Here is a 20,631-nt window from a genome sequence, read left to right as displayed (position 1 = left end):
GAAATAAACCTCACCTAAAATACAAATAGCTGATGGAGAAGGCCCAGCTGCTAAATATCATCCCGAATGCAGCAAAGCTGCCGCCTATGAGGGTGACTGTTCTGTACGACCATTTCACTGACAGGATTGAAGACAACGGACCTGGAAACCAGAACCAAAATCTTTTTTTTTCTCTCGTCTGGCTTTGAACTTATTAGCCAAAGTCAAGTTTGTAGTTATTTAAAAGTTAGGGAAACTATATGTATAAGTATGGACTTCGTCTGTGCCGGCGCCCGCCGATACACCAGTACCACCACTAATAAACACCAGCAGAACATTAAAACCGGCCACTTTTAACAAAAAAACACTCCAAAAAGGCACAACACGCGCGCCAACACACGCCACCAGAGACGAAGTCCACCAAAATCTTTTAAATGGTGTATAGAAGCAGGCGTTACTTGAAGTCCATGATATACAAGGAAGTCAAGGAACCAAAAGCTTAATCCATACTTCCATACTAATATTATAAATGCGAAAGTGTGTCTGTCTGTCTGTCTATCTGTCTGTCTGCTACCTTTTCACGGCCCAACAGTGTAACCGATTCTGACGAAATTTGGTACAGGGTTAGCTTATATCCCGGGGACGGACATAGGCTACTTTTTATACCGGAAAATCAAACAGTTCCCACGGGATCTATAAAAATCTAAATCCACGCGGACAAAGTCGCAGGCATCCTTTAGTATTGTATAAAAGCAGGCGTTACTTTGCGGAAGTCCATGATACACAAGGAAGTCAAGGAACCAAACTTAAACCATACTTAATATTATAAATTCGAAAGTGTGTCTGTCTGTCTGCTACCTTTTCACGGTCCAACAGTTGAACCGATTTTGACAAAATTTGGTACAAAGTTTGCTTACATCCCGGGGAAGGCCAAAGGCTACTTTTATCCCGGAAAATCGAGTTCCCACGGGATTCTTAAATGTCCATCCGCTTAACCGATTTATATGGGTACAGACTACAGAGGTACTTTGCATCCCGGAAACTGAAATAGGCAACATTTCATCCCGGAATAAGTTTCATCCCGGAAAATCGGGAAGGAACGGCATTCCGAACCAGGGGCAGATTATTTTGACGATTCAAAACCACTCGTAAAAGTTTAATTTTAAACATTTTGAATTATAATTTGAATTTGAATCACAGAGTTCCCACGGGATTTCTAAAAAACCATAATCAACGCGAACGATGTCGCGGGCATCATTTGGTTTGCTGTAATCCACTAAAACCATACAAATCTGTATGATGCAACATGCAGTATGTGATAATGCACCGCCCTCCTACTGCTAAACATGCAGGAAAAGCCAGCCACCGAGCAAGCAATACGCACCACCACCACCACGCAGCACCACACAAATCCCAAAACCACTCGACGCACGTTTCGCGCCGACACCGGAGCATGCTCAAGAGATGCAACTCTTGAGCAAAATTTGTCAACACTTGCAAAGTGACGATCGTGGCAAATGCACCGTGGCAAAGTGGTTTTAGGATTTGTGTAGTGGTGCGTGATGGAGGCTGGCTTTTCCTGCATGTATAGTAGTGGCAGGGCGTACATTACCTAAACTACTGTATGTAGTACTGTGATTCCAGACGAGGCGGACGCGCTGGCCTGGAATAGATCGTTAAATTCCAGGAGCAGCACTCCAAACGACTTGATAGTTCCAGGAATCAGGAAGTAATGGGAGGCCGGGTACATTGATTGTGATTTGAATATTTGGATGGTTTGTTGTGTGATAGTGGTACGTATTGCTTGCTTTCCCTGCAAGTGTAGTAGAGGGAGGGCGGATACTTTTTTTTTTTTTTAAAGAATATTAGCCATGTTAAATGATTAATATTCCCCTTTCCTCTCCAACTAAGCATCAGGCTTGTGCTAGGAGTGGGTACGACAATAGTGCAACGGGCGGGGTTTGAACCGTCGACCTTTCGGTTTTCAGTCCACTCCTTTACCGGTTGAGCTATTGAGGCTCTGATTGATACGTATTGCTTGCTTTCTCTGCAAGTGTAGTAGAGGGAGGGCGGATACATTGAGAGTGTTTTGGAGGGTTTCTTGTGTGATGGTGGTGCATATTGCTTGCTTTTCCTGCATGTATAGTAGTGGCAGGGCGGATACATCGAGAGTGTTTTGGAGGGTTTGCTGTGTGATGGTGGTGCATATTGCTTGCTTTTCCTGCAAGTGTAGTAGTGGCAGGGCGTACATTACCTAAACTACTGTACAGGAAGTAGCACAGCGCGACGATTCCAGACGAGGCGGACGCGCTGGCCTGGAATAGATCGTTAAATTCCAGGAGCAGCACTCCAAACGACTTGATAGTTCCAGGAATCAGGAAGTAATGGGAGGCCGGGTACATTGATTGTGATTTGAATATTTGGATGATATTTTGATGTGTGATAGTGGTACGTATTGCTTGCTTTCTCTGCAAGTGTAGTAGAGGGAGGGTGGATACATTGAGAGTGTTTTGGAGGGTTTGTTGTGTGATGGTGGTGCATATTGCTTGCTTTTCTTGCAAGTGTAGTAGAGGCAGGGCGTACATTACCTAAACTACTGTACAGAAAGTAGCACAGCGCGACGATTCCAGACGAGGCGGACGCGCTGGCCTGGAATAGATCGTTAAATTCCAGGAGCAGCACTCCAAACGACTTGATGGTTCCAGGAATCAGGATGTTCACTAGCGTCGCGCCTGGAAAAAGTATACATATAAGTTACAGCTTACATTTACTAAAAAAAACAAGTATAGTGAATAGGCACCTCCTAGGTAAACGCGTCCCATCTTAGACCACATCATCACCTTCCATCAGGTGTGTGATTGTGGTCAAGCGCTTACCTATAGTGAATAAAAAAAAAAAAAGTAGGTATAGTGTACACAGTGGTAAATTATTTTGACGATTCAAAAGCTCAATATAAAAGTCTACTTAAATAAAATTTGTGTACGTTTTTGATATAACATCCATTACTTAACAACAGTTTTTTTATATATAAAATGTAGCCTATGTCACCCGGACTTTTACAACGAATCAATTGACACCTCATTCATCAAAATCGGCCCTGTAGTTTAGGCGCTACGGTGGAATACACAGAATCTGGATACAAACATACATATACCCTTCCTTTTGGCTTTGCCGTAGTCGGGCATAAAGGTACCAGAGCATGCTATGGTGAAAAGCACAGTGTTTACCTACGAGAACGCACCAGCCCCACTTCCCGTCCGGCGGTACCATCTCCCAGTCCCGTTCCGGAGCCGGTCCGATGGTAAACCGGCCGCCGCCCACGCCGGTTTCATCTTCCGGAAGTTTTACTGAAAGAAACAAAACAAAAATAGGGTTAAATACTATCAAATGATCGTTGAATATACAGAGTTCACAATGCAAATAAAACATCTGACTGACGAAGGTCAACGAATATTGCGTAGATAGGTGCCGCGAAGTCAATGCCTCGTCGACTCTGTGTTTGCACTTCATATATTGCGGGTTTGAAAAATACTAAAACTACAAGTATAAGGCAAATGCATATTGTTATTGGATTGTGATTAGATAGCGTAATAATAGAGCTAAGTTTTCTCTAGAATTATAAAATTAATAGCTCGTTCACACAGGCTACGTAAGCATAGACAGCGCGTACCATTGCGTTGTAATGTATGGAACTGTGTGAAACATGGCACACCGCTTGCGTAAAGCGTGGACGTATGCATAACCCGGTGTGTTAGGGGTTTACGCGCGTCACTACGCACGTGTCACGTGTACGCAATTGGTGTGAATCGGCCTTAAGAGTTCAAAAAATGTACGCAATGTATCAATCATAATGTGATTTATCAACAGAAACGTATTTTTTGGCATTAACATCAAAAGAATTTGGCCCAAATCTCTTTTGAATGAAAAGCAGTATTAGGTCAAAGTACGTATACATAAAAAGTGAAAGAGTTATTCATCACAATGATTGATGGATGACTAACTTCTCTCAAAATACAATGTTATCGCAGAGTTTATGTATATAGGCATAGAATGGGGAAATTTCCATTTTTTAGGGTTCTGTACCTCAAAGAAAAAACGGAACCCTTATAGGATCACTTTGTTGTCTGTCTGTCAGTCGTATCTGTCAAGAAAAGCTATATATTTACCTAGTTACTTCCCGTTGACATAAATTCATAAAATTTGGCAGATAGGTAGGTCTTATAGCACAAGTAAAGGAAAAATGCGAAAATTGTGAATTTGTGGTTATTTGTGGTCACACAAAAAAATGTATTCATGAAATAATAATAGTATTTTCAATCATATGAAAGGGCGCTCCCTGTATGTTCTAAAACTGATTTTTGTTTATTTCTATGCATAACTAGCAGATGCCCGCGACTTCGTTCGCGTGGATGTAGGTTTTTTAAAAATCCTCTGGGAACTCTTTGATTTTCCGGGATGAAAAGTAGCCTATGTGCTAATCCAGAGTATAATCTATCTCCATTCAGCCAAATCCGTCCAGTGGTTTTTGCGTGAAGGAGTAACAAACATACACACACACACATACACCAAAATTTTCGCGTGGATGTAGGTTTTTTAAAATTTTTTTTCAAAATAACAATTCGTTTATCTGGAAACTTTCTGAAGTTCGCTCCATAAGTACTTTATTAGGCACTCGATATTCCAGACATTTTCTGGCGTTTAGCCAATATCAACGTCCAGTCGTTTATTTATAGCCTTTTCATTCCACTTCATAAAGTCGATATTAAATTACGTTTTCTTTCATTGCTAGGAAATTGCTTCATTATCCATCCATACGTCTATTCCATACTTAATATTATAAATGCGAACGTGTGTCTGTCTGTCTGTCTGCTACGTTTTCACGGCTCAACCGTTGAACCGATTTCAATGAAATTTAGAACAGACTTAGAATTCATTGCGGGGAAGGGACATAGGCTACTTTTTAATCCACGCGTAAATCCACGCGGTCGAAGTCGCGACCATCAGCTAGTCGTTAATATTATAAATGCGAAAGTGTGTCTGTCTGTCTGTCGGCTAGATTTTCACGGCCCAACAGTTTAACCGATTTAGATGAAATTTTTTGCAAAGTTAGCTTACATCCCGGGGATGGACATGGGCTACTTTTTATCCCGGAAAATTCAAAAAGTTCCCAGGGAATTCTTAAAGATCAATCCGTTTAACCAATTTATACGAAACTAGAGGATCCCCGCGGCTTCGCCCGCGTGGATTTCGGTTTTTTTGAATCCCGTAGGAACTCTTCAATTTTCCGGGATAAAAAGTAGCTTATGTCCTTCCCCGGGATGTATCCCAAGTCTGTACCAAATTTCATTAAAATCGGTTCAGTGGTTGGGCCGTGAAAACGTAGCAGACAGACAGACAGACACACTTTCGCATTTATAATATTAGTATGGATGGATTTGTGGCCGTTCTCTTTATTTCCGGCCTGGATAGTAATGTAATACTTACCTACACAATATTATAATTTAAACTTATTCTAATTTAAGTATATAACTTACCATTTTTCCCTAATTTCTTTTTAGACATCCCCACTAAAAACTTTTTATTGTGTAAACTTTTTCAAATATAATCATGGTTAAAATTTATTTAAATATCTCACATTAATTAAGTATTTAATTTGTTTTTCTTACTCAAAAAAAGTTAAAAATTAACCAAAAATAAGCCAATTTTTTCCAATTTATTTCCAAATTAGCACATTTGGTGAAAAAAAATTTTTTGTTTCAATATTTTGAAATTTTGGGCTGGAATTGAGAATTTATTTAGAAAAAAATAAGTACATTCAGTTATCATTTAAAATTATCTTTCGTTTAAAAAAAAAAATACAACTGTACACTAGAAAATTAAGGATTAAAACTAAGATGAGATTGCATGTTTTAAATTATTATGCATTCAAAATTACCTATTACATGCATGCATGTGAATAAATAATTTTAATAGTACATCCGTAAAATTATAATATGCCAATCAATATCAATATTACCTACAGATAAGGGTTATAAAAAAAAGGAAATCGCAGGAGAATCAAGGTCACTGACATAGCGCAAATCATTCATCATCATCATCATCAGCCTGTGGACGTCCACTGCTGGACATAGGCCTTCCCTATAGAGCGCCACCACAGCCGGTCCTCAGCCTTCCTCATCCAGCCACTTCCCGCCAGCCGCTTTATATCGTCGGTCCATCGTGCTGGAGGGCGTCCCACACTACGGGGTCTCGACTCAAGGACTTTAACGGAAATCATTAACAAGCTGAAATGGCAATGGATAGGTCATGCTTGTTAGGGTGATGGCTTTTGGATCCGAAACGTCTGGAATGGATTTCGAAAAACTAGTTGTCAATAAAAAAACCGGCCAAGTGCGAGTCAGACTCGCGCACCGAAGGTTCCGTACTCGGGTATTTTTTCCAACATTTTGCACGATAAATCAAAAACTATTACGCATAAAAATAAGTAAAAAAGTTTTAGAATATACAGGTAAAGCCCTTTGATATCATACCCCACTTGGTATAGTTATTTTACTTTGAATATTGAAAATACTATTTCTGGTTTGGACTAGTGGGAAGCTGTGGCTAGTTACCGCCCTACCGACAAAACCATGCCACCAAGCGATTAAGCGTTCCGGTACGGTGCCGTGTAGAAACCAAAGGGGTATGGGTTTAATAAAAACTGCCATACCCCTTCCAGGTTAACCCGCTTCCATCTTAGACTGCATCATCACTTACCACCAGGTGAGATTGCAGACAATGGCTAACTTATCCATACTAATATTATAAATGCGAATGTGTGTCTGTCTGTCTGTCTGCTACCTTTTCACGATCCAACAGTTTAACCAATTCTGACGAAATTTGGTACAGAGTAAGCTTATATCCCTGGGATGGACATAGGCAACTTTTTATCCCGGAAAATCAAACAGTTCCCACGGGATCTTTAAAAACCTAAATCCACGCGGACGAAGTCGCGGGCATCCTCTAGTGATGGAATAAAAAACTTACCTGAATTAATCCTTTTGTATTTAACGCGTGACATAGTTCTTTTACTAAGCCTAAAAATACACCATTTTTATTCTATAGTAAATCGATCAGAAAATGTTTCAAAAATCAAATTAACCAATCAATTCAACAAAGGTTAGGATAACTTTCAAAAACTTTTTGTAAAATAAACATTGATTTCCAATAAATAGGTAAATTAAAGCAAAACGTAAATTTTTACGCTTCTTTATAAATACTAGATAACAAACAAATTTTAAGTAAGCTACTTCACTTAAAATCACTTCACTTTAATAACCTCAACTTTCTGAGACATCAAAATCACAAATATTTTAAAAAAATGCACTTTTCACTTTTTTTTCTCATTACGAGTTAAAATAATGCAAATTTTCAAAATATTAGTTCTTAGTTAGGAGTTAAATAATGCAAAATATCAAAATGTTAGTTATAAATACACACTCAAAATTGTTATTCTAAAGTTGAAACTTCAAAGTACAGAATATTAACTACAGGAACTCAAAATATTATGTTATTAACTTTATACTGACTGTGATTTCTAAGTTAATTCGATACAATAGGTTACTTGCTTTAAACTTTAAAGGTTATCTCATATTTGGATGAAAACTTTAGACAATACGTCAATTTTTTTTTTGACTACCCACTTAAAGAAAATTGTCTATGGTATTTTATCGTTCAGTATTTCATTGTACAAAACTAATACGACAGCAGAGAGGTCTCAGACTTTTGTTATTCTTTTGCGCAGGGAATGAAAGGGATAGCATTTTGATTTGCTATTTTAGTATCAAAATATCTATTCAGAATTCACTACTCGATAATAAATGCGAAAGTAAATATTGATTTCTTTTAATAAACAACGGAGCAATGGATCGATCGTGATTTTTAGGGTTCCCTACCCAAATTAAGAAAACGGAGCCCTAGTTATGAGTACTGTCACCATAACTAAAATATAGTGGTACTAGCTGATGCCCGCGACTTCGTTCGCGTGGATGTAGTTTCTTAAAAATCCCGTGGGAACTCTTTGATTTTCCGGGATAAAAAGTAGCCTATGTGCTAATCCAGACTATAATCTATCTCCATTCTAAATTTCAGCCCAATCCGTCCAGTAGTTTTTGCGTGAAGGAGTAACAAACATACACACACACATACACACACACACACACACACACACACACACACACATACAAACTTTCGCCTTTATAATATTAGTGTGATACAACTCATAAACGCGCAAAAGCACTGCTTACACTAGCTGAAATACAGTGGTATGTTACTCATAGAGGCGCAAAAGCACTGCTTACCTTAGCTGAAAACAATAAAATTACTCCTCATACGGTCTATAACTGTATAGTACTAATACAGGTATCGCAGGCTCATACTAAATGGTTATTCTTTTTAGTATCAGGTTCTCAATACATATTGTTTTTTATTTTTGGTTGTTTTTCTTTAACCACTCATGGGTACTGAGAAATATCTAAAGCTAGGTTTGTTGAATGTACGATCACTTAACACGGGGAGGGCTGAATTATTAGAATCTATGCAGAAATATGAGCCTGATATCTTAGCACTAAATGAAACTTGGTTACGATGCGGAGAAAATACGGATGCATTCCATATCCCGGGGTACACATTTAAGCATGTTCCTAGAACGACTGGGAAAAGAGGAGGCGGAGTTGGTTTTTACATAAGAAAAGGAATTAAGGTACGGGTGATTCAGCAGCCACAGACAGAACTTGAACAGTTGTGGATAGAAGTAAGAATAAAAGGAAGTCATATAGCTGTTGGAACTGCCTATAGACCTGAATATCAGTTTGTAAATAAATCCATAGAAGAGCTTAGCGAGACACTGAGTGCCTTATCTGCCTACAGTTTTCAGTGTCTGCTGATGGATTTCAATGTAAACCTGAAAGATAAAGACAGCAAAAATGCCCAAGAGTTCTTGAGTTTCCTGGAACAACAAAATTACTCTCAACTAGTCCAAGAGCCAACAAGAGTTACTGAAACGACTTCATCGCTTATAGATCTAATTATAACAGATGCTCCAACACGCTGTAAAAATGTAAAGGTTATTCATAATACTTGCCTGAGTGATCATGCCCTCGTGACTGCAGAATTTAATATAAAAAAACCAAAGGTACAGGCACAGTACGTGAGGAGGAGGTGCTTAAATAAAATTAACGTGGAACTTTTTGAGAAAGACCTTAACGCCATACCGTGGGATGATATAATGTGTTTGGATGATGTAAATGCAATGGTCGAACAGTTTAACAATCACATATTAGAGCTTTTTGACAAACATGCACCTGTAGTGTGCATTAAAACTAAGGAGAAGCCTCACCCTTGGATAACAGACGTTATTAAAATTATGATGAATTTGAGAGATGACGCATTAAAAAAAGCGCACAAATACAATGAGGAATCGAACTGGTCATATTATAGAAACCTTAGAAATTACACAAACGCGAGCATTAAAAGGGAGCAAACTGCCTATTTCACGTTTTATGTCAATAATAATTTAAAAAAGCCGAATAAAATGTGGTATCACTTTAAAAAGATCTCCCCGTTTGGTCATAAAACCCCATCTCATATACCAGAACACTTAAAAATTCCTAATAGAATAAATGATCACTTTTTAACATTACCTGGTGGCACTACAGTCCCACCAGAGATAGTAAAGAAATTTACAGAAAATAGGTGTACGGACAATGTGTTCTCTTTACAGGTATGCTCGCAAAAGGAAGTTCTTAAGATAATTAAAGGCATAACAACTAATTCGGCAGGTCATGATGACATCTCGGTTAGCATGCTCAAATTAACTTTACCGCGGACTCTGCCAATAATCACTTACATACTAAATACCTCTATTTACAAAAATGTTTTTCCTGATCGGTGGAAACTAGCCAAGGTTGTACCGCTCCCAAAATCTGCAACTGTTTCAGACTACAAAGATCTAAGACCAATTAGTATACTACCAGTTATGTCAAAGATCATTGAAAAACTGGTATGTAGCCAACTCTCTAGGTATCTAGAAACAAATAACTTGCTTCCAGCGGTACAATCAGGGTTTAGAAAGGGCCACGGGACGGCAACGGCTTTAACATCAGTCACAGACGACATACTGTCTGCATCTGACAGAGGGGAGGGTACCATACTAATACTGCTAGATTTCTCTAGAGCATTTGATTGTATAGATGTTGAACTTATGTTAGCCAAGTTGCGATATTATGGTGTCGATTCGAATGCATGTACTTGGTTTAGCTCGTTCCTCCGTTGCAGGAAACAGTATGTGGTAGTTGACGAAGACGTGAAAGTACCGTTGTTATCTCAGGTAAACACTGTTCCACGGGGTACTCCACAAGGGTCGAGCCTTAGCCCTTTACTATTTATAATTTATACTGCCGATATTATCCAGAATATACGACACTGCCATGCCCACCTATATGCTGATGACACTCAAATTTACTACCATTTTAACCCGGAACGAACAGCAGAAGCGGCAGAATTAATAAATAAGGACTTGGATTATATTTCTAAATGGTCGGAGGAAAATAGACTAGTTCTTAATGCCAAAAAGACGAATTTTATGGTGTTGGGAAGTAAGCATCAGAGAGCTATCATAAAAGGGAGAAAACCAAATATAGCTATAAAAGGCGAGCCTATTGATAATGTGGCTATCGCAAGAAACTTAGGGCTATATATGGATGAAGACCTAAGATTCATTGAACATCTTAACACTAAGATAAGGAACGCTTTCTACAAGCTAAAAGTACTATACGGTGTAAGGCGTTTTTTGACGGTCGGAGTCCGGCGGATACTCGTGGAATCTCTTATTTTGTCAGCTTTTAATTATTGTGATACTATATACGGACCTAGACTGCTCAAAAAGACTGAAAAGGCCGTTCAACGCATACAGAATGCATGCATTAGATTCTGCTTTGATGTTCCAAGGAGAGGCCATATTACACCTGTTATCAATAGCCATAAAATCCTTAGTATGAAGTCACGTAGGAACTTACACATTGCAATGTTGATTCACAGAGTAATATTTAACAAGCGACCGCCGTACTTATATGACAGACTACACTGGCGAGTTGACAGAGGCACGACTCGATTTCAGCAAAAAAAGAAGCTGGCTATACCTACTCATAAAAAGGCAGGATTCAGGGGCTGTTTCCGTTTTGCTGCAGCTAAGGTTTGGAACGATCTCCCGCCTCCGCTTCGGGAATGGAATTATCCTACTAGCGAGATCACAATAAAAAAGAAATTAAGGCATTTTTATTTAACAGGGCTCTCTCCGTCACTTACTCCATACAATCGTAGTTCCCATTTCATTTGAATATTAAGCAACCAAAGTCCATGAAATTTTGCAGACATAGTCTAGAAACTAATATCTGTGTCTGTGGTGTTTTAGATTTTTCTAAAAATATGTAGTTTTAAAATTACAGGGGCTCAAAGATTTGTATTTTTCTTTAAAAAAAGGCCCAACTTTGTGCTCGTTTTTCTAGACAACGAAGCAATTTAATGAAATTTGGAAAAACCACAGACCTAGAAAATTTAATGAATATTATGTAGTAAAAAAATTATCGTTATATATTTTATATTGTTATAATTATGTGGGAACTACGAAAACCAGAAATTACACCCAGAAATCTTGAAAATTTCGTGCTGTCTCGATTTGTGCAAGCGGGGTGGTGAAGTGCGGGGGACGACACGTGAAACTGACAGAAACTGACAGTCTAAACACACGGGCCACATTTAGACTGCACCCAACTCCAAACTTGTCGATAGGTCTAACTAAATACACTGGTACATTTCAACTTGCGTTAGACGTATGCGTTACCTACTCAGACGTTGCCTGTAGATAAAAATATGTCTCATGTTTGCTGGCAATAGCGCATGCATCAAACCCTGCAAGTTGCAACTCTCTTGCAACCTATTCCTCACACAATACGCACAGCTTTAATATTATAATTTTTGACAATGTATACTATATGTAATGCCATATCACAGGTCACTCTCTGATTTATTGCTAACAATTTACTTCCAAATGCAAAGAAATCTAAGTGTGTTGAATTCACACTGCCCAATACCAGGACCTTAAATGACATAAATTCATTGATAAATAATCATATGTTGAAAATAAAGGAGAACCCCGTGTTTCTCGGTATAATGTTAGATGCAAAGCTTCTATGGAACACCCACATATCAACACTTGATGGTAAACTCAGCTCTGCTGCTTACACTGTTAGAAAAATTCGACAGGTACTGACGTGGAAACTGCAAAAATTGTATATTTTGCTTATTTTCACTGTATTATGTCTTGCTATGAGATAAAGCGGTAGATATTGAGAAAAAAATGTATTACAGAAAAGGACAGGACGTGCAATTTATAATTTAAAACCGCGCGCTGCCATACAATAAAAATATAAGGAAATAAGTACCTTATCTATTATCTTATAGTAGCTTCTAAATATATTTACAACTAGCTAATGCCCGCAGCTTCGCTCGCGTGGATTTAGGTTTTTAAAAATCCCGATCCTTTCATTTCCCAGAACAAAAGTTGCCTCTCCGTAATAGCCCGTCCCCGGGATGCAACTTGTTTCTGTATCACGTAAGAATATTTAAACGGATGATCCTTTTCAAATCCCGAGGGATCACCAGGATTTAGGAATGCAATTTCTTACAGCATCAGGGTTGAGGTCAACGACAAAGTGTTTACTTGGTATAGATACCTTCAATATCAATTAATAATCGACACTTTTTAAATCCCATTAGCTTTAGTAGTCAGGTCCCCTGCAACATCAGGGTTGAGGAGTTGGAATCCAAATTTTTTATTGAACAATGTCGCAAACTTTCTTTATCGATTAAAAAAACTACCCAAAATTACGCAGTTAGGTTACCTGCCAAATTTCATGGTTTTGAGTCAACGGGAAGTACCCTAGAGGTTTTCTTGACACACACGACAGACAGAGAGATAGACAACAAAGTGATCCTATAAGAGTTCCGTTTTTCATTTTGAGGTACGAAACCCTAGAAAACGTAGGATCGGCATTCCGAACCAGTGGTAAATTTTTCTGACCATCCAAAAACACTTTGAAGTTTACCTAAAAGTTTACAGGAATAAAAATTTATCATTGTATTCCATTCCATTTCATTCTATTCCATTCTGTTCAAAGATAAATAGATAATAAAAATATTTGTCACCGAAACAATAATTTACGATACATCGACCAATATCAATTTTACTGATGACAATCTGACTATTACCAAAGTGAACGACTACTATAATATTATACTATATATAGCTCAATTACCACTGACTGACTCACTCATTGACATAATTGTTCTCCTAGAAAGAGAAGGATAATGATATAGTGATGTAGGGGAATTGTGTTCGGTTTCGGGAACCCTCTGGGGAAAAATTATGACATTTCAGAAAAACAAGATGGCGGCCGACGTGATTTTTGCAGCTCCGTTGTTTTCCAACCGATTTTGTTGAATTTTGCAAACTTTAAAGAAAGTAGTAAACGATTAACAGAAAATGTGGAAAAAATTGGAAAAACAAGATGGCGGCCGAGCCGTAGCGTTTTCAAAATTTTGATTTTTCGACCCCGAACCGCGGCGCCACAGATCCGAAACGGGAAATTGAAACTAATAATTTTTTTCTGGTTTCGTCTACGATTATCCTGAATTTTGACAAAACGGGAGTGATTTTTAAAAATTCAAGATGGCGGCTGTCATGGCGGCCGTTAAGTTAGAGGTACGAAAAAACGCAATTTTAAAAGTTAAATATCTCAAAGTTGGCAACATCGGAGCGATTCGGCTTCTATGAAGCGGTTGTACGTATTGATTCGAGGTATAGATCGGTGGGAAAAAATTACCCCATTTTTAGGGAAATTTCAAGATTTTCGGGAAATTGTAAAAAATAGAAATACGCACTGTTAGCAAAATTCGAGTATGAGCGATTATGTGTTTTGCTCGTGCAAATGACATTTAGGTATTTTCGTCGCCGAGGACTGGCAACACTGGAATTTATCGAAGCAAAAGTGATTTTCGACATTGTCTTTTTTCAGGGACGATCATTTCGCGTGGGTTAAGGACGTCTTTGCAAAATGAATAGGTATCAAAATTGCACTACTACATAAGTACACTGCCCACACGCACACAGCTGCGTCAAAATGAGTGAATCGACTTGATTTTGATACTTTGATATTTTTATTTTATTTTATATTTGGTCATCTATTTTTTTTTAACAGTTTTTTTTTTGAATATGTATCTTGACAATAATACAGTAAGTAGAACAGTGCCTACAGACTAAGGGTCTGATGATGAAATATTTCACCATGACTTCTTGGCAATGAACAACATTTCCATGCTTATGAAATTATGAGCTCCTACTATGACTAAAATAATCTGAGAAGGATAGCATTACATTACCTCCCGACTTGATGAAATTGCATACTTTGGAACCTACTACTGGAACTCAGAGACGAATAGAGCTAGGTGTTTCGAGTTTGGGCTCATTTTCTTAGTCATGATGAGATCTTACCTCCGGATTTGTGGAGTGACCTGATGGTATACCTCGGAAGTCACTATTGGAACTCGGAGACGAATAGAGCTAGGTGTTTCGAGTTTGGGCTCATTTTCTTAGTCATGATGAGATCTTACCTCCGGATTTGTGGAGTGACCTGATGGTATACCTCGGAAGTCACTATTGGAACTCGGAGACGAATAGAGCTAGGTGTTTCGAGTTTGGGCTCATTTTCTTAGTCATGATGAGATCTTACCTCCGGATTTGTGGAGTGACCTGATGGTATACCTCGAAAGTCACTATTGGAACTCGGAGACGAATAGAGCTAGGTGTTTCGAGTTTGGGCTCATTTTCTTAGTCATGATGAGATCTTACCTCCGGATTTGTGGAGTGACCTGATGGTATACCTCGGAAGTCACTATTGGAACTCGGAGACGAATAGAGCTAGGTGTTTCGAGTTTGGGCTCATTTTCTTAGTCATGATGAGATCTTACCTCCGGATTTGTGGAGTGACCTGATGGTATACTTTGGAAGTCACTATTGGAACTCGGAGACGAATAGAGCTAGGTGTTTCGAGTTTGAACTCATTTTCTTAGTCATGATGAGATCTTACCTCCGGATTTGTGGAGTGACCTGATGGTATCCTCGGAAGTCACTATTGGAACTCGGAGACGAATAGAGCTAGGTGTTTCGAGTTTGGGCTCATTTTCTTAGTCATGAAGAGATCTTACCTCCGGATTTGTGGAGTGACCTGATGGTACACCTCGGAAGTCACTATTGGAACTCGGAGACGAATAGAGCTAGGTGTTTCGAGTTTGGGCTCATTTTCTTAGTCATGATGAGATCTTACCTCCGGATTTGTGGAGTGACCTGATGGTATACCTCGGAAGTCACTATTGGAACTCGGAGACGAATAGAGCTAGGTGTTTCGAGTTTGGGCTCATTTTCTTAGTCATGATGAGATCTTACCTCCGGATTTGTGGAGTGACCTGATGGTATACCTCGAAAGTCACTATTGGAACTCGGAGACGAATAGAGCTAGGTGTTTCGAGTTTGGGCTCATTTTATTAGTCATGATGAGATCTTACCTCCGGATTTGTGGAGTGACCTGATGGTATACTTTGGAAGTCACTATTGGAACTCGGAGACGAATAGAGCTAGGTGTTTCGAGTTTGGGCTCATTTTCTTAGTCATGATGAGATCTTACCTCCGGATTTGTGGAGTGACCTGATGGTATACTTTGGAAGCCACTATTGGAACTCGAAGACGAATAGAGCTAGGTGTTTCGAGTTTGGACTCATTTTCTTAGTCATGATGAGATCTTACCTCCGGATTTGTGGAGTGACCTGATGGTATCATCGGAAGTCACTATTGGAACTCGGAGACGAATAGAGCTAGGTGTTTCGAGTTTGGGCTCATTTTCTTAGTCATGAAGAGATCTTACCTCCGGATTTGTGGAGTGACCTGATGGTATACCTCGGAAGTCACTATTGGAACTCGGAGACGAATAGAGCTAGTTGTTTCGAGTTTGGGCTCATTTTCTTAGTCATGATGAGATCTTACCTCCGGATTTGTGGAGTGACCTGATGGTATACCTCGGAAGTCACTATTGGAACTCGGAGACGAATAGAGCTAGGTGTTTCGAGTTTGGGCTCATTTTCTTAGTCATGATGAGATCTTACCTCCGGATTTGTGGAGTGACCTGATGGTATACCTCGAAAGTCACTATTGGAACTCGGAGACGAATAGAGCTAGGTGTTTCGAGTTTGGGCTCGTTTTGTTAGTTATGACGAGATTATACCTTGAAACTTGTTGGAGTGCTCTGAAGGTATACTTCAAAAGCCACTATTGGACTTTCGAGTCGAGTAGAGTTAGATGTTATGAGTTTGAGCTCGTTTTGTAAGTTCTAATAGTGACTTCCGAGGTATACCATCAGGTCACTCCACAAATCCGGAGGTAAGATCTCATCATGACTAAGAAAATGAGCCCAAACTCGAAACAACTAGCTCTATTCGTCTCCGAGTTCCAATAGTGACTTCCGAGGTATACCATCAGGTCACTCCACAAATCCGGAGGTAAGATCTCTTCATGACTAAGAAAATGAGCCCAAACTCGAAACACCTAGCTCTATTCGTCTCCGAGTTCCAATAGTGACTTCCGAGGTATACCATCAGGTCACTCCACAAATCCGGAGGTAAGATCTCATCATGACTAAGAAAATGAGCTCAAACTCGAAAAACCTAGCTCTATTCGTCTCCGAGTTCCAATAGTGGCTTCCGAGGTATACTATCAGGTCACTCCACAAATCCGGAGGTAAGATCTCATCATGACTAAGAAAATGAGCCCAAACTCGAAACACCTAGCTCTATTCGTCTCCGAGTTCCAATAGTGACTTCCGAGGTATACCATCAGGTCACTCCACAAATCTGGAGGTAAGATCTCATCATGACTAAGAAAATGAGCCCGAACTCGAAACAGCTAGCTCTATTCGTCTCCGAGTTCCAATAGTGACTTCCGAGGTATACCATCAGGTCACTTCACAAATCTGGAGGTAAGATCTCATCATGACTAAGAAAATGAGCCCAAACTCGAAACACCTAGCTCTATTCGTCTCCGAGTTCCAATAGTGACTTCCAAAGTATACCATCAGGTCACTCCACAAATCTGGAGGTAAGATCTCATCATGACTAAGAAAATGAGCCCAAACTCGAAAAACCTAGCTCTATTCGTCTCCGAGTTCCAATAGTGGCTTCCGAGGTATACTATCAGGTCACTCCACAAATCCGGAGGTAAGATCTCATCATGACTAAGAAAATGAGCCCAAACTCGAAACATCTAGCTCTATTCGTCTCCGAGTTCCAATAGTGACTTCCGAGGTATACCATCAGGTCACTCCACAAATCCGGAGGTAAGATCTCATCATTACTAAGAAAATGAGCCCAAACTCGAAACACCTAGCTCTATTCGTCTCCGAGTTCCAATAGTGACTTCCGAGGTATACCATCAGGTCACTCCACAAATCCGGAGGTAAGATCTCATCATGACTAAGAAAATGAGCCCAAACTCGAAATATCTAGCTCTATTCGTCTCCGAGTTCCAATAGTGACTTCCGAGGTATACCATCAGGTCACTCCACAAATCCGGAGGTAAGATCTCATCATTACTAAGAAAATGAGCCCAAACTCGAAACACCTAGCTCTATTCGTCTCCGAGTTCCAATAGTGACTTCCGAGGTATACCATCAGGTCACTCCACAAATCCGGAGGTAAGATCTCATCATGACTAAGAAAATGAGCCCAAACTCGAAACACCTAGCTCTATTCGTCTCCGAGTTCCAATAGTGACTTCCGAGGTATACCATCAGGTCACTCCACAAATCCGGAGGTAAGATCTCATCATTACTAAGAAAATGAGCCCAAACTCGAAACACCTAGCTCTATTCGTCTCCGAGTTCCAATAGTGACTTCCGAGGTATACCATCAAGTCACTCCACAAATCCGGAGGTAAGATCTCATCATTACTAAGAAAATGAGCCCAAACTCGAAACACCTAGCTCTATTCGTCTCCGAGTTCCAATAGTGACTTCCGAGGTATACCATCAGGTCACTCCACAAATCCGGAGGTAAGATCTCATCATGACTAAGAAAATGAGCCCAAACTCGAAACACCTAGCTCTATTCGTCTCCGAGTTCCAATAGTGACTTCCGAGGTATACCATCAGGTCACTCCACAAATCCGGAGGTAAGATCTCATCATGACTAAGAAAATGAGCCCAAACTCGAAACACCTAGCTCTATTCGTCTCCGAGTTCCAATAGTGACTTCCGAGGTATACCATCAGGTCACTCCACAAATCCGGAGGTAAGATCTCATCATGACTAAGAAAATGAGCCCAAACTCGAAACACCTAGCTCTATTCGTCTCCGAGTTCCAATAGTGACTTCCGAGGTATACCATCAGGTCACTCCACAAATCCGGAGGTAAGATCTCATCATTACTAAGAAAATGAGCCCAAACTCGAAACACCTAGCTCTATTCGTCTCCGAGTTCCAATAGTGACTTCCGAGGTATACCATCAGGTCACTCCACAAATCCGGAGGTAAGATCTCATCATGACTAAGAAAATGAGCCCAAACTCGAAACACCTAGCTCTATTCGTCTCCGAGTTCCAATAGTGACTTCCGAGGTATACCATCAGGTCACTCCACAAATCCGGAGGTAAGATCTCATAATGACTAAGAAAATGAGCCCAAACTCGAAACACCTAGCTCTATTCGTCTCCGAGTTCCAATAGTGACTTCCGAGGTATACCATCAGGTCACTCCACAAATCCGGAGGTAAGATCTCATCATGACTAAGAAAATGAGCCCAAACTCGAAACACCTAGCTCTATTCGTCTCCGAGTTCCAATAGTGACTTCCGAGGTATACCATCAGGTCACTCCACAAATCCGGAGGTAAGATCTCATCATGTCTAAGAAAATGAGCCCAAACTCGAAACACCTATCTCTATTCGTCTCCGAGTTCCAATAGTGACTTCTGAGGTATACCATCAGGTCACTCCACAAATCCGGAGGTAAGATCTCATCATGTCTAAGAAAATGAGCCCAAACTCGAAACACCTAGCTCTATTCGTCTCCGAGTTCCAATAGTGACTTCCGAGGTATACCATCAGGTCACTCCACAAATCCGGAGGTAAGATCTCATCATGTCTAAGAAAATGAGCCCAAACTCGAAACACCTAGCTCTATTCGTCTCCGAGTTCCAATAGTGACTTTCGAGGTATACCATCAGGTCACTCTACCAATTCCGGAGGTAAGATCTCGTCATGACTAAGAAAACGAGCCCAAACTGGACACATCTAGTTCTTCTAGTCTTCAAGTTCCTGTCGCAGCCTTCGAAGTTCACTATCAGATCACTATCATGCTCAAGAAAAAAATCCAGCTAACGATAAAATGTGATAATAGGTACATAATATTATCATTATTATCTTACCTTGCCAAAATATCAGCACAATCACGGAATAAGTACCTATAAATATCAGTTAGGGTTTTGTCGAACTATTTTGTGTTCGTACAGCGATCTTTTCCACATCAAAAAATTATAGCAACCGACGCAGAGACCACCCACGAAGGCGGCTGGCCGCTGACTGATATAATTTTGAAATCATACCATTGCCTGCCCAATATCAAAATAACCCTTAGTGCACTGTATTAAGGTTTGCGGTTGAAGCAAAATACGTGAAAAATTTATACACGATGTTTTTATTTATTTTTATAATACTATTAATATAATAATCTCACATTTTGAGGTACACATTATGTGCTAACGGAAAATATTTATTAGAAGAATAAAATCCGTACGTAAACTGAGAAAAATGTACCTAAACTTGACCCTAAATCGTTAATTCTGCGTGGAAGAGGTGAAGGAAAATCGTTCTTATAGTATCAAAATTAATGATTTTATCAAAAAATTACTCGATCTCTGGAGATAAAGGACCAATCTATTTTTAGCAATCTGTAGTTCCAATTTACTTAGTATATTTTAGCCACAAAGCGTACCGAAAATCTATACAAGTGTGCAAATACGTCCTTAAAGCGAGATGAGAGATTGAAACGTCATCGGGAGCGGTATATCCTGTAGTTAATGGGAAAGTTGTACAACGATGTAATTTATTTCTGCAAAACGAGTTGGCGGCCATTTTGTAATTTTTTGAATTTTTCGAAATTTTGATCACGTTTTTGAGGCAGTTGGCAACATTTTGGAAAGTCAATATGTATGAATCGATTGTGTATCTCGGCTGGCAGTATGGAGATATGCAACCGGTGTTGCCACTTTTGGGGAGATTTTCGAGAATTTCAACTAAGAAACTCCTGTAAAATTTTGTATGAAAAATTTTTTTTTCACTGATGGTGTCGTATAGAGAACAAAAACTTAGTAAGCCAAAATTATGGAGAGAGCTGATGATTGAGGATATTGGAGACGGGTGAAGGGTCCGCTCAAGGTATTGAAGATAGGTGGGGGGTGCTCGAGCAAATGTCATTCATGACGTCATCCAATTGCCAAAAAACTGAAAAAAATTCAA

The 20,631-nt window shown here is 39.5% G+C and overlaps 1 protein-coding gene across 4 annotated transcripts in view; it reads right to left on the bottom strand.

Annotated features, from left to right (window-relative positions):
• Positions 1 to 20,631, bottom strand: part of LOC123879633 (monocarboxylate transporter 13) — a 60,791-nt gene that overhangs the window by 16,363 nt on the left and 23,797 nt on the right. For 3 of the 4 annotated variants that reach the window (XM_045927433.1, XM_045927434.1, XM_045927435.1), the window contains exons 3-5: positions 3,207 to 3,326; positions 2,568 to 2,711; positions 15 to 141 (exon numbers count right to left, since the gene is read on the bottom strand). In XM_045927433.1, the coding sequence (XP_045783389.1) occupies positions 15 to 141; positions 2,568 to 2,711; positions 3,207 to 3,326 (391 nt within the window). Of the gene's footprint in view, positions 1 to 14; positions 142 to 2,567; positions 2,712 to 3,206; positions 3,327 to 7,005; positions 7,097 to 20,631 lie in introns of those variants that run through there. The other variant, XM_045927436.1, reaches the window with a different exon arrangement.

The sequence above is a fragment of the Maniola jurtina genome, chromosome 28, assembly GCF_905333055.1.
Source record: "Maniola jurtina chromosome 28, ilManJurt1.1, whole genome shotgun sequence".
Taxonomy (NCBI): domain Eukaryota; kingdom Metazoa; phylum Arthropoda; class Insecta; order Lepidoptera; family Nymphalidae; genus Maniola; species Maniola jurtina.
The sequence above is the reverse complement of the archived record's forward strand: the minus strand, read 5'-3'. Positions and strand labels throughout refer to the sequence as shown.